The sequence below is a fragment of the Eptatretus burgeri genome, chromosome 6, assembly GCF_056783735.1.
Source record: "Eptatretus burgeri isolate ZD-2024b chromosome 6, Ebu_testis_v1, whole genome shotgun sequence".
Classification (NCBI taxonomy): Eukaryota; Metazoa; Chordata; class Myxini; order Myxiniformes; family Myxinidae; genus Eptatretus; species Eptatretus burgeri.
In genome coordinates, this window is record NC_140966.1 from 3,224,293 (window position 1) to 3,239,689 (window position 15,397).

At 42.6% G+C, this 15,397-nt stretch overlaps 1 protein-coding gene across 2 annotated transcripts in view; it reads left to right on the top strand.

Moving 5' to 3' along the window:
• The window catches only part of LOC147024131 (transmembrane protein 8B-like), a 114,702-nt gene that overhangs the window by 28,964 nt on the left and 70,341 nt on the right, over nucleotides 1-15,397 (top strand). For both annotated transcript variants that reach the window (XM_085883722.1, XM_085883721.1), the window contains exons 5-7: nucleotides 3,095-3,366; nucleotides 4,034-4,281; nucleotides 13,166-13,259. In XM_085883722.1, coding sequence (XP_085739848.1) covers nucleotides 3,095-3,366; nucleotides 4,034-4,281; nucleotides 13,166-13,259 — 614 coding nt within the window. The remainder of the gene's footprint in view (nucleotides 1-3,094; nucleotides 3,367-4,033; nucleotides 4,282-13,165; nucleotides 13,260-15,397) is intronic.

Consider the following 15,397-nt stretch of genomic DNA (forward strand, 5'->3'; position numbering starts at 1 on the left):
GATAGGAGTACGATGTAGTTGCAGTGAGTGAGACATAGTTTAAGGAGAGTAACTGGTGGACAGGATTAGAAGGCTGGAAGGTGTATCGGTGTGATAGGAAGGAGAGAATAGGAGGAGCAGCAGCAATCTGGGTAAAGGACAGCATTGCATCAAGAGAAAGGGGTGACATTAAGGGAGGAAGAAATGTTGAGGATTCTGTGTGGGTAGAGATTAGAGATTGTAGAAACAGTAAGATACTGGTGGGATGCTTTTATAGGGCTCCGGGTAGGAAGGAAGAGGAGGAAGGAGGAGGACATGAATAATTAAAAAGGGCATGTGGTAAGGGAAGAGTATTGATGATGGGGGATTTTAACTTGCCAGGGATAGATTGGGTCCAGGAACAGGGAAAGGGAAGAGTGGATGAAGATCTAGTTTTATTCCAAGATTGCTTTTTAACCCAGTTTGTAGATCATCCCATGAGGGGGAGTGCAGTGTTTGACCTCCTTTTAAGTAACAATCCCAATATGGTGGAGGAGGTGGAGGTTGGGGAGCATTTAGGAGCAAGTGACCAAAACATTGTGTGTGCAAAGATTCTGTTGAGGGTTAGAGTTCAGGTTCGTAGGGTAAAACTATTATATTTCAGGAAGGCAAACTTTGAGGGTATGAGGAGACAATTAGGTGATGTAGATTGGGAGACTCTAACAACAGACAATCAGCATCAGAAAAATGTGAAACCTTCAAGGGCCAAATGTGTAGAGTGCAGAGTAAGTACATTCCAAGGAGGTGTAAAACTAGAAACAGAAAGAGACCAGGGTGGTTGAGCAGTGAGATAAGGAACGCTATTCAGGAGACGCAAAAGGAATTTATTAGGTTTAAAATAACAGGACTGGAGTTAGATTTATATCACTATCGGAGTAAACAGAGGCAAGTGGAGAAAATAACTCGGCAAGCAAAAAGAGAGGATGAGAAGGACATGGCTAAGAATATTAAACATAATAACAAGGATTTCTTTAAGTATATCAGGGGGAGAAGAACAGGTTAGGACCAGTGTGGGCCCATTGAGGATTAGCACTGTGAGAGTGGTTGGTGATGAAAGTGAGATGTCAGGCTTATTAAAAAAGTATTTTTCTTCAACTTTTACACAAGAGCAGTCAGGAGAATTGCCAATAGCTGAGAGTATCTGTCGAGGAGGTGAAGAAGGGCTTTTACAGAAGATCCAGGTTGCAGTGGAGTAAGTAAAGGATCAGCTGGGTAATCTAAGAGTATATAAGGCTTCTGGTCCAGATAATATGCACCTGAGAGTATTGAGGGAGGTGGCTGAACAAGTAAGCGAGATGTTAACGGATATTTTCAATAGCTTACTGGAGTCGGGACAGGTACTGGAGGATTGGAGAGTAGCAAATGTAACACCATTATTTAATAAAGGATCCAGAGAAGAATTGGGAAAGTATAGACCTGTTAGTTTGACTTCAGTTGTGGGGAAGGTGTTGGAGACATTAATTAAGGACCAGATGAGGAACCATTTAAACAAATACAAACTAATTAAAGGTCGTCAGCATGGGTTTACCAAAGGTAGTTCCTGTTTAACAAATCTTTTAGAGTTCTATGAAGCAGTGTCTGATTGGTTGGATGAGGGAAAGGCAGTGGACATCGTATATCTAGACTTTAAGAAGGCATTTGATAAGGTAACACATTGGAGGTTGTTAGCCAAAGTGAGGGCTTGTGGAGTGGCTGGTCAGGTAGTTAATTGGATTGCAAACTGGTTTCATGATAGGAAGCAAAGAGTGGCTGTGAGTGGGAGGATGTAAGTCGCAGGGTACCTCATGGATCAGTACTCGGACCATTGCTATTTAATATTTACATCAACGATTTGGATAATAGCGTAAAGAGTAAGCTTTCCAAATTTGCGGATGACACAAAGCTTGGAGGTAAGGTGGATAGCAGAGGGGATGGTGAACAGATACAAGAGAGTATTGATACTTGTATGGATTGGGCAAAATACTGGCAGATGGAATTTAACCTGAGCAAGTGTAAGGTGTTGGGGATGGGAAAGAACAATAAAAATAGAGATTGCAGGATGCAAGGGGTAATTTTGGAGCGTGTCACACAGAAGAAGGATCTGCGGGTGGTAATAGGTACAGGAGGTAAGGAGGCAGCACACTGCCAGGCAGCTGCAGGTAAAGCAAATAAGGTTTTCGGTAGTAAACGGAGGGGGATCAATTATAAATCAAAAGAGGTGGTGTTAACATTGTACAGGAATTTAGTGAGGGCCACATCTAGAATAGTGTGTGCAGTTTTGGTCACCACAGTTCCGGAGGACAAAGATGCCATAGAGAAGGTTCAGCGTAGGGCTACTAGATTGATTCCGGGCCAAGCTGGACTCAGCTATGAGGAGCGGTTGAAGGAGACGGGGCTTTACACACGAGAAAGAAGGCGGTTACGATGAGATATGATCGATATGTTAAAGATAATGAAAGGTATCGATAAAATAAGTGCAGATGAATTATTCAATAGAGTTGACAGTGACAGAACCAGGGGCCATAGCTTGAGAGTGAAGAAGGGGAGAGTTAAGACGGTAGCAAGGTCGGGGACTTTCACTCAGAGAGTTGTTAATGCATGGAATTGTTGGTCTCCCTGGAAAGGTAGTGGCAGCAGAAAAAGTAGATAAGTTTAAATTAGAATTAGACAGGTACCTGGAAGTTATGGAGATGGAGGGGTATGGGGATGTTGATAAGACTTTTCGGTCATTTGAGTATTGATGGGTGATTGTGTACAGAGTGCTGTTGTTGGGGGTATTGTTAATGGGGGTTGTTTGGTTGATTTGTGTTTTTAACCAAGCCCATGCCTCCTCTCCGAGGAAAAGTAAAGAAAAAAAAAATTACAACAACAAAATACAAAAAACATTTATTTCATTAATTTAAATGATCTTGGGTTGGTGTGGTGTTCGTGCAGGCATGATGGATGAATGGCCTCCACCTGTGTTGGATTTCCTTGTTGTCCTTGTAGATTTGGGGAGTGTGCGCATTAAGTTTAGACTTGGTTTTTGAGCAATGTGCAAAGCTTTCAAATATTTCCGGTCATTAGCCTAACCTTGTGTTGTCACTCGTACTTACAGGTTCTTTGTCCCAGAATATTCCTCCCATCTCTCAGTGAATATTACCAGCTGCAATGTCACTGACTTCCCTTTGGCCACCGGGTGCCTCCTGAAGCTGCAGTTGAGGCCGAAGGCTCCTCCACTTCTCAACTCGACAACAGCAGAATGCAACTCCAATGCATCTTGCCGGCTCGATGTAAATCCCCCGATGTGGGGTGTTTGGTACTACGTTTCTGTGGAGAGCCTCTTGCCCAACGTGTCTGTGAGATATGACATCACCGTCATCATTACAGGTGTGGCATGGTCGTATTGATCATAATCCGTTTTTATGATGCTATGTTTCAAGCTCTTGTGTGAGCAAGGACTTTTCGATGTTCATACTTCAGCATAGACTGTGTGGGAGGCTAAACCTTCTAGGGATCTCTTTCATATAGACTGTGTGGGAGGCAAATCATCTGGCGATCTCTTGGGGATGATAACATGTTATCGTGCTGTCAGTTATTTATGACTTGTTGTTCAATATGCAGTTGGGGAAATGTGCGAGTGGCTTAAAAGTGGATTGATTTCACTGGCAAACAAACTGTTTGATTCCAAGTTGGGGTTATAATAACATTGGTTTATCGTCCTCATCTTTTTTTTTGTTTGTTTATTTATTTATTGCGACTAAAAGATGTTTTAAAAAAAAAGGAACACAAATGGATTTAGCTTTTCTATTCAAATTTAGTTTGTTACGTCTACCTCACCTTACTGACGATACAAGCTCCACCACCACTGATTAAATTAAATGCGTGCCGTCTTCAACTTGCTGAGGCGTACAGCTTCATGACAGAGTTGCTCCACAGGATTCTCCATGAAAACTTTTTTCCCTACATTTTTTCCCTTCCTTTTTTTGGTGGTCTCTATCCTTTCATCTTTAATTTGTCTTCTTTACTTCCATTTTCTTGTTTTCCCACCACCTAGACTGTTTCAATGCACAAGTTCCGGCGAGCAGCTCATTATTCATGAGCAATTCCTCTGTCAATCCTGAACTCTGCGTTCCCTTCCGACCAACTCTCCGTAATGATCTGGACACACTCTCCACACAATTCTACATCTTCTTTGGGCCCAACGTGACAGTCCGGGCCAAAGTACCAACTATTCTTGCGCTCACCCTTATCCCACACATGGACAGCGGTGCCGTGTTTACCTTTGAGATGCAGCTCAATGTGGTATGGATGGAAGAACAAACACAAAGCCTTACATAATTTTAGGTATTCTCATGATTGTGAGAACCCAGACCAATGCCACCAACTGATAATGTATTTCCCATTTTCATATCTCTTTGTTAAGTATGCATTCAGTGCCACTCAGGCCTGTATTATATCCACACCCCATAAATGTAATCCAACAATTCATTGACAAGCTTACTGTATACTCTTTACCCTTTCTAGCTATTAAATTAATCTCAGCTGATTTACAAGACACTAACTGTGTGTGTGTGTGTGTGTGTGTGTGTGTGTGTGTGTGTGTGTGTGTGTGTGTGTGTGTGTGTGTGTGTGTGTGTGTGTGTGTGTTTGATATCACCTTATGCGTGTGTACGTGTGTGTGCGTACGTGCACACACACACACACACACACACACACACACACACACACACACACACACGCACACGCACACGAAAAGGGGAACGGGTGGGGTGGGAGTCCAGAGGGAGGGAAAGGGTTGTGGTGGGAGGAGGGAGGGGAAGGGGCAGAAGGAGGGACCCAGCATTGCCCAACAACACTGGGCACTCTTGCTAGAATATGATGTATGTAATTCTACTACTGACTTACAAATGTTGTAGTACAAACTTTATCGACATGCTCACATTGTTTTGGTACTGTACATACTTTATAGATGATCTATCATTCTTAATAGTACATACTTTCTAGAAATAGGTGTGTTGTTGCTGTCGATTGGTCCCGTGACTGCCCTGCACAGACAGGGCTGATAGTATTCCAATGTCAACCACAACCCTGTCGATCTGATTGGCCCTTTGCCAAATGTGTCGAGCAGCCCTACCTCCATCAGACTGATTGACAGTCGTAGTCCCGCCAACAACTCTGATCCCTTCCTATTCCTTTACAAAGGAATGCAGTTTTGCATACTTTTTGTGGAATCCTTTCTAGCTATTAAAATTTCAAACAGTTTGCACCTTCCCACTATAAAAAGCAGTCGATTGGTGTTTAAACCAAGTTCATAGCTTTAACCAATTTTGAGTTTGGCTGTCATAAAAGAATGATAAGCATAAGAAGAATGACAAACAGGCACTTTTGGGTCTCAATTTTCTTGTTCAACGATGATGTCCCAAAGTTTAATGAGTGTTGTTGGATGGGGAATTATCTGCAGATGACTGGAAGGTAATTTATAAGTTCAATCTTGGTAGATTTTTTTTGTTGAGGATTTATGCGATATTGCACCAATGGAGTAGTGTCCAGGCCATCCTTACAGAAGTCAACAAACTTCTTGATATTTTGGCGAGGTACTCAGATGGAAAAAATAACGTGTAATACTGGCTTCCACCAGGTGGCATTTGTGGCCTACATTAGCACATTATGTGTGGACAGACAAACAGACAACCAAGAATGACGGCAATCAGAGCACCATACTTGAGAAATCCCTCAAACAAATTCGACCTCAAAAATAATTGGTGGTTGAATTAAATGACCAAATTTGCATATCCTCTTCAAATTTCACTCTCAAAGCAACCATCCCACTCTTCTCCCTCCAAGCCTCCCTCTCACCTCTCTCAAAAATTCCCCCCTCACCTTTCTCCCACCTTTCATCCCCCTCACTCTTCCTTCTCAAAGTTGCCCCCCCTCTCATCCACCAACCTGCCTCCCTCCACTGCCCTCTCACCTCCATCTCTTCACTCCACCTCCTCAAATCCTCAACTGCCTTCTTCCTTGTCTCTTGTCCCCCTCTCCCCCAGCACCACAGAGCCTTTTCTCCTCCTCATTCGGCCCCCTCCCCTCGCTGTTCTGCAATACCCCACTCCTTCAGCAACCCTCCTTACCTGCCCCCCTCGTCCCTTGTCCTACCCTCCCCTCCCCCTCCACTCCTGCACCCAAAGCCTCCTCCCCTTCCTCTTCATTAAAAGTGTGGACCTCAAATATCCGGGGCCTTCGCTCAAACCTTTCAGATCTTTCCATACAGGTTGCCACTGACAAACCAGACATTATCTGCCTAACAGAAACTTTCCTCTCCCAAAGAGGTGTCTGACTCCCAAGTATCTCTCCTGGCTACTCGCTCTTACGGTATGACAGACCTGAGCCTCGTCCTGGTGGAGGTGTTGCTCTCTTCATCAAAGACTCTATTCCTCACTCTCCATGCACTGCTCTCACTCCCCCACACCCCAGGAATACCTCTGGCTTCGGCTTCCCCTCCACTCCCACCTCATGTTTATATGTGTACTGTACCGTCCACCGAACAGTGATGACTCCATCTACACCTCACTATCCGAAAACATGGACCATCTTCTATCTTCTCATCCAAACTCTCTTCCTCTTATGTGGTGACTTCAATTGTCATCACGCCAGTTGGCTAGGTGTGGGTACCTCTCTCACCTGCCATGGCACCTCAGCAAAAGCTTTCTGCGACTCATTGGGACTGACTCAATCGGTCAACTTCCCGACCCGGATCTCAACCAATGGTACTCCATCTCTTCTGGATCTGATTTTGACAAATTTCCCTGACAATATCTGCTGCTCTTCCTTCGCTCCAATTGGTTCTTCTCACCACGTCCTTGTCAAAGTGGACATCTCTCTGGCTGTTATCAGAGAACCACCTCACCGCCGTCGAGTCTGGCATTTCACTCAAGCCGACTGGCAGGGTCTCCGAGCAGCCATCAAACTTACAGACTGGTCTCCTATCACTACTTTCTCAAACATCAACTCATCCTGGAATTCTTTCAAAGAAACTTGCTCTCCCTCATGCACAGATTTATCCCCTCTCGTGTTCAGTTGTCTTACCCTTCCTCCCGCCCTTGGTTTACTGAAGCTTGTGGCGAGGCAGTTGTCCTGAAACAACTTGCCTTTGCCTCATGGAAAGCAAACCCAACTGAGGGCAATCTCAGTTCTTTCCACAAAGCTCGGAACAAGTGTGTATCTACACTTAGGAGAGCCAGAAAACAACATCTTTCTCATCTCAAGTCTGAACTCTCAAACCTCTCTCCCTCCTCAAAATCCTGGTGGCGTTTAATCACATCTGTTTCTGGTGTATGTTCCCCCTCCATCCCCTCCCTTACCTCAAATGGCCGCACTGCTGATTCCACACGTGATAAAGCTGAATGTCTAAACTCGGTGTTTGCAGCTAAATCTTGTGTCCTAAACCCATCACTATCTCTACCCACTTTACCCAGTCACACCCAACTGTCCCTGGACTCTGTATCCTTTTCTCCTGACAAGGTGGAGAGCTTGCTTTCAAACCTCGAGTCAGATTCTGCAACCGGTCCAGACGGCATCAGCCCACGTGTCCTCAAAGCCTGCTCTTCTGCTCTTGCTCACCCTCTCTCTGTTCTATTCACCCTCTCATTTGCCCAAGGTCATCTGCCATCTGCTTGGAAATCTGCTAACATCACTGCCCTGCATAAAAAAGGTGCAAAAACAGATCCCTATAACTACAGACCAATCAGCCTTCTCCCAATCATCAGCAAGGTGATGGAATCCATCATCGCCTCAGATATGAAATCCTTCCTCTTCTCCAATGGCTTGATTTCCAATCATCAATTTGATTTCAGACCAGGTCACTCTACCCTGGATATGCTGCTTCTGCTCTCCCATCAATGGATGGAGGTCCTCAATGCCAGACAGGAAATCCGAGCCGTATGCCTGGACATATCACGTGCTTTTGACACAGTCTGGCACCCTGCCCTACTCACCAAACTCTCTTCCCATGGTAGTCAAGGCCATCTCCACTCATGGCTCGCAAACTTCCTCTCCTGTCGCAGTCAACGTGTGTCCCTAAATGGAGTTCTTTCATCCCCTCTTCCTGTGCAGGCTGGAGTTCCTCAAGGTAGCGTTCTGGGCCCTGTTCTTTTTCTGGTTTTCATCAATGATCTCTCGGACTCTCTGGAAAATCCTCTATTTCTCTTTGCCGACGACTCCACCCTCTGCCATACCATCTGTCATCCCTCAGACCGGCAAGCAGCAGCTTCTTCACTCACTGCAGATCTGGATAAAATCACAAACTGGTCCAACACGTGGAACATGTCTTTCAATCCAGACAAATCTCACACTCTCACTATGTCTCTTCGAAAGGACCGTTTACAAAACCCCCCCATCCACTTTCTCAACAATCCTCTGGAAGAAGTCTTTTCTTTCAAGCTTCTAGGTCTCACTATCTGCCATGACCTTTCCTGGGAAAGTCACATTTCCAACCTCGCCTCAAAAGCCAGTCGCTGACTGGGAATCCTCTGTCGTGCTAAGTCCTTCCTCGGCCCTCTTGAGCTCCTGACCACTTACAAAGCTTTTGTCCGTAGCCTGATGGAGTACTGCTCTCCCCTCTGGGCTGGTGCTCCTGCCTCCCACCTTTCTCGGCTTCACGTTGTCGGAACCAGGGCATTTAAGATCATCCGCATCTCCCGCAATGAAGCTGAGTCTTTGGGCCTCTCACTGAATCACCGCAGGTTGGTCGGTGGTCTTTCTGTCTTCTACCGACTCCTCTCCAGCCTTGCCCCCCCTGCTCTCTCTCTGCGATTTCCACAGGGCGCTCAAGGTCCGCCAACAACCCCCTTCTGGTAAAACTACCAAAATCACGAATCACTGCTCATCTTCACTCTTTCATTCCTCTTTTTTCCCGCCTTTGGAACAAACTTCCTCACTCTATTCTTTCCCATTCTTCCCTCCAGGCTTTCAAAACAGCTGTTCACCACCACCTCTTATCTTCCCCCATCCAAATCCTCGATCTTTTCTACCCCCGATAATCCACCCAAGCCCACTTCCTTCATTTCTCCTGCTTTCCTTCCTGAAAGTCCCTGAAATGTCCATCTTCTCTTCGCCATGTTCCCCATCCCATCCCCATCCCTCTCCCTTCCACAGTTCACCTAATGTGTCTGTTCCCCACTGTTTTGTCCCTTCCACTCCCGCCCCTCTTGTCTCATGCCTCCTTGCTGTGAGTTGTGTGTTAGCTCTCATACGAGCCTCGACCAAGGTATACAAAAAAAAAAAAAAATTCAAGTTCATCGGATGAAAACTGACAATTTCAGAAATTTTGCCTATGTTGACTTTTTGGCCTGTTCACTTGAAAAATCATTGGTGGATGAATTCAGCAACCTGATATGCCAATGCTCTTCAAATTTCAAGTCAATGGGATGAAAATTGAAGATTTTGGAAATTTCCCGGAGGTTGTTGACCTTTGGCCTATGTTAAGCTTTTGGTCTATGTCGACTTGAAAAATCATTGGTGGATGAATTCAGCAACCTGATCTATAAATCCTCTTCAAATTTCAAGTCAAACGAATGCAAAAATGAGGATTAAAAAAATTTCACAAAGTTGTTGACCTTTGATCTATGTTGACCTTTTGACCTTAAAAACAATAGGCTTCTTGCTTATGACAAACTCCACCAAGTGGTGAAGTTTCATGAAGATCGGTTTAAAATTGTGACCTGTAGGTGATTGACATACAAACAAACAGACAGAGACAGAATAACACACAAGACGAACCAATATACTTGAAAAATCTTCAATTTTCGCAAGTAACAAGCGGTCATAGACTGGTGCTTGTGAAATCAGTTACTGGGACCTTGCCCTTTGGACCTAAAAATAATTGTCTTTGAGCTTTTGATTGGTGCACCAATTCAGTAACTGAATTTACAAATTATGTTCAAATTTCAAATCAATCGGATCGAAGTTGATGAGTGTATGTGATGTGGACCTTTGACCTTTGACCTTAAAACAGTAGATTTTGTGAACCCACTTTGCAAATTGCGCTCAAACTTCAAGTCATTCTGATGAAAATTGATGATTTTATGTGAACTTGACCTTTTGACCTCAAAAACAATATATGCTTCGAGTTTTTAATTGGTGAACCTACTCAGTGAACCGATATGCAAATTCTGTTCAAATTTCAAGTCGATCGGATGAAAATTGACGTTTTTATGTGACCATAACCTTTGACCTTTTGACCTCAAAAAACAATCAGCTTCTTGCTTTTGACTATCTCTACCAGGCGGCTTAAGTTTCGTGAAGACTGGTGTAAAATTGCAACCTGTAGGTGATTGACGTACAGAGAGAGACACAGACAAGCAAACATAACTGGAGAAGTCAGAGAACACCTTACTCCACTTGGTCTTGAGAAAAATGACATGGGAAGGGTCTTTTCAATTCTTGCTTTGCGTTTCTGAGCACGATCTCTATTGGCTTTGTTTGTGAATTTTGACTAACCGACAAAATGGCAACCACACAAATCCGATGGATCAAACGGGACAGTTCAGAGCTAATCCTTCTGCCAACTCTTCTCGGAGAAAGTGATGAATTTTGGAATGATCTTTGAAGAAAAGATGCACAAAGCAAACGTTTATTTTGAACGAAGTTAGCTCTGTTGTTGCATCACCAGGCAGCCCCATTTCGTCTGTATCTCACTGTTACTCCGCCGTTGGAGCACGCGACAAATTTGATTTGTCGAGATGGCTTACAATTTTGCCTAAGTATTGCTGAACTGAAGGTTTTTGGAAGTGCTATCAAGACGATTTGTTATACAGTGTTCAAATATATAATTAAATTTAAAAACAACAAAGGTTTTAAAGGCTGTAGAAAAATAAACAAACATGGAATCGGAAGTTTACTGTCTGATACACCCTCTTTTACACACCCCACTTTACTTAACGTGTTGAATTAGTTACTCATGCTTGTTTTGTCTTTTAGGACGTCCCTGAAAACAACGAATGGCCTGTTTTGGGATGATTTTCAATTTTGTTTGACTGCCAGACAGACAGACAGACGGACGAAAACAATTACTTTACTCCTCTCTGTGCATGCGTGCTCCTGATGAGATTCCATTAAAGTAGCGAAATTCAGAGCCAGTGTTCTCCTACACTGCAGGTTCATGTTCCAATTCACGTTCCGAATCACGTTCTCGTGTTCAAAATATAAATTTCAATTGAAATTAAGTTGTTGCTCGATCATATAAATTAACCGATGACAAAAAGTGAACCAATTGCTTCACTAGACCATGCGCTGTGTGTGCGGGGTAATAACAGACTCGACCAACGAATATACGTGCAAATTTTCGATTTCGCATGTAACAATTGACAAATGGACCCAAATGCAATACCCTCTAGCAAGGGTAACTCTAGCAAGCAAGGGTAACGACGGAGCATCCCAAAATGCAAATCCATTCTGCGTCCACTTTGTACTCAACTAAACTTGACGAAAACAAGTTTAAAAAAAAAAGTAAATTTTATTAATTAGTGTTCTCTATATTCTCATAATAACAGTTTGCTGAAAAAATTTGATGGCAAAACGTGAAATGGTAAACTAAAAAGCATCTCAAGATGCAAGTGGACAAACTAGAGAACCACGGAAGTGATTTTAAATAAATAAATAAAAAAACTCGACCATCTCGCACTACGCAGCAGCAGACACGTGCAAATAAGGGCTGTTTCGAGTTACAATGATTTTGCCCTTTGATATTTTGACCCAATTATTAGTCAGTCCTCACTTAGCATTGTAGTTATGTTCTTGAAAAGTGCGACTTTAGCTGAAACGACTTTAAGTGAATCCAATTTACCCATAAGGATTAATGTAAATGGTGCGGGGGAGGGTTCGGTTCCATGGAAATATTTTTATCGCCAGACAAAGGACATTATTTACAAATTAATTATAAGATTTAAATCATTCTAAACAAACAAGTGAATATCATAATGTCTAGTTGTTTCAGATCTTCTCCGTGTGATTGCAGTTGTGTAACGTCGGCTTCTTCCACCTCATCAAAACCTTCTTTAATTTGATGACAAAAGCTCATGTGGTGAAAGAAAGTTATGGCCTGGACAGACACAGACACAGACACAGAAGCTATTGCAAAATCCAGTCTTCCGCTGCGCGGGTGTACAGACTAATACGAAAAACAATGATGCTTGGTTATATAGCCTAAGGATTGTTTAAATCATAGTGGATGTGTATGGCAAGTTGGATTCGTAACTTCAGATCAAGGGTTTTTACAGTAAAAGGTCATTGCCCATTGAAAACGCTTCATGGGGGAAAATGAATGTTGGATGAAATCAATCCCATGTTGAAGACATTGGTTGTTTACTCAAAAACATTCACCGGTCTTCTCGGATTTTTCACTTTTTATCGTGTGAATGGGAAAGGCGGTTATTGTTGAAAATAATTTGTATCGTTATAGTTTGTCAGTATAACCCATCCTAATTTAATTTTGGTTTGATATTATCATCACTTCTTGGTGCATGGTTCATTGTTCTAAAGGCAATTTAATAACAAACAACGTGGAGGGTTCAAAAAGTTCTTCATACGAGATACAATAATCCAAGATGCACCACATGAATACTGTCGGACCCTGCTATTCGCGGAGGATACGTTCTTGGAAAATGGCGCAAATAGCGAATCCACAATGGCGGAGCATTGTTTCAATGAAAAAGAGGGGATAGGTTCCCGGCGGTTCGTGATTCATGAGAGAAAATCAAAAATCCCACGAATACGCACGCAAAAAACTGGGAAACCAGGAAAAACTGTGAAGCACTGGGCCACCAATGTCGAATGAAATCGCATTTTATAAACCGCAAATACGCGAGGTCAGCGAATCCACGAATAGCACAGTCCGACAGTACAATGAAGTGTACATACAAATAAGAGAGTGCATTCGTATGTTTTCTTACGAATGAACTGTACTTATACCGTATATTAAAGAATAAACAAACAGTGTGGCTTGGCTATTGTGAGCATATCGTTCATGTAACTGTTCTGAATGCTTTTATATGATGATTGGATTAATTAATTATTGTACCTTTTAATTTCTAAGTTTCTTCTTTTCTTTTTCTTTCATGTTGTCTCCATTTCTATGCAGGCATCTTTTACTTACAACTGCATCTGTGTGTGAAAGCTTTATTGTCTCCCTCAGAGTTCCACATTGGGCGAGAATGTGACTGTGGTGGCGTGTCTTCATCCCGATGTTCCTTTTGTACCCAGCAACAATCCACCGTTTTGTGGCTATGGTCAGTGTGACTTTAGAAAAGGACATGGGGTGGGTTTACTGCACGTCTGTTGCTGTTAGACTGCTAAAAAGAAATATGTATCCTCAGGTGTTTTTATTTTATTTTTCATTTTGTCCTGCACATTTTTTTTCTGCCTGGTATACTGACAAAATAGTTGTCAGTACTGATTACTTCAGCTATAAAAAAGCTCAAAGCAGCACATTCAGCCTTTAGCTGTTTAGCTTATCTGGAATTGGAATTCCAGATTAAGGTGGGTTTTCACGGGACACGCGAATGGTTCGCGTGTCCTGTGAAAACCCACCTTAAGGTACAATATTATCATCGTGCACCATCTGTCTGTCCGTCCGTCCATCTGTCTCCTATTTTGACTTCTCCAGCCAAATCGCTGGGCCAATCCGGCTGATATTTGGCAGCAAGGTTCCGCTCCTGACTGGTAACGGGGATTGCAAAGCTCTTTCCGGTCACGTGACTTTGTCGGTCAAAATGGCAGACTTAGTAAATGCCTTCAAAAATCTTCTTCTCCAGACCCACCATTCATCCATCCATCCAATGGGACCATACTCTGTACAGAGCGTTGGTGCTGCCGAAGCGGTCTCCTTGACTATTGGGTACAATCCTGGACGGGTCGCCACTCCGACACACGATACCAGCAAGCTGGCACTCACCAGTCAGAATGCTACCAAATTTGGGTTACAACATTAGGCCAGGGCCCAGATAACCTACATGTCCAGTGATCCTATTTTACCCTTGCCAGAGGAGAGGGTATTGCATTTGGATCCGTTTGTTGTCTTGTTTGTCTGTTTGTCTGCACATAACGTGAGTGTTTTTCTCTGCAACCGCTTGTCAGATTGAAACAAAATTTTCACCAAAGGAGGGACAACTCATGTACAATGTTTTATTGATAATTATGACATCATAGATCATGCACGTGGTGTGGCAGCCATGTTGGAAAAACGGAAAAAAAACTTTGGACCTCTATATCTCTGAAACTGCACGAAGGAAAAAATTGAAACTTGGCACATAGGAAGTACTCCTCATGGGGAATAAGTGTGCACTGGCATCACTAGGGGGGATGCGGACCACACCGGGTGACACTATCAGAGGGGTGACACCAAAATGACTGTTTATAAAATTTTTGTGGTGTTTCAGCAGAAATTTATTATTAAAAAAAAAAAATCCCTGACATTAGTTATAACAACAAAAACATTTTTCTTAAGTCCAACTTACATGTATCAATATGCCTACAAGACTAAAACTCAATGCCAATTTACTTTTTGAACCTTCTAATGCGCTCCTGTCAGAGCTGGAATTATTACCCAATTACAATGACGCTTTGAATCACGTGGTTTCTTCTGCACGCGCTACAAGCAGGCACTGTTGTTTTCGTTGCCGCTGGTGTTTTTATAGACTATAGTCGCTGCTTTTGTCAAATTTTCCGGTGTTTTAGCTACAATATTGTGGTAATTGGTATTTGTGAACCTATATCAATAACTTTTTTTGAGAATGAAGTTGTAATTAAAGGAAAAGAAGGAGAAAAATCAAAAAAGGCTTCCGCTTAGTTACTAATAATGTTGTAACTAATAATATTGTAATTCAATGTAGAAAGATTTTTCAAAACTATTTTGTTGTTAGTATTAATATATTAGTACAAAAAAACATTACGAAGGATTTTGTATGGTCTGGTATGGGAGGAGGTCCATGGGGTTTACCATGAGTTACTGCACTGGGTGACACCAACCCTAGTGACGCCACTGTAAGTGTGATTTTTTTTTAATGACGTCACAGGTGCCTTTGTTATAACATCATAATTGCATTTGTATAACACTACATCTGATCAGTATGAACACTTTTGAGGGTCATTTCGGGATAAAATGGTTCACAGAAAAATAAAATGAATGACGTTATCAGTCATGTGAGTCGGCAGCCATGTTTTTTTTTTGTTTTTTTTTCTAAACCTTCAAATATCTTCTCTAAAGTGCCTCAACAGATCGAGGTGAAACTTTACACATTTGACCACCGATCCATGAGGAACAATAGGTTCACACATATGACATCATAGGTCACATGGTTTGGCAGCCATATTTGATTTACCCTGAAACCTATTAAAAAAAATCTTCTTCTCAAGAATGGCTGGACAG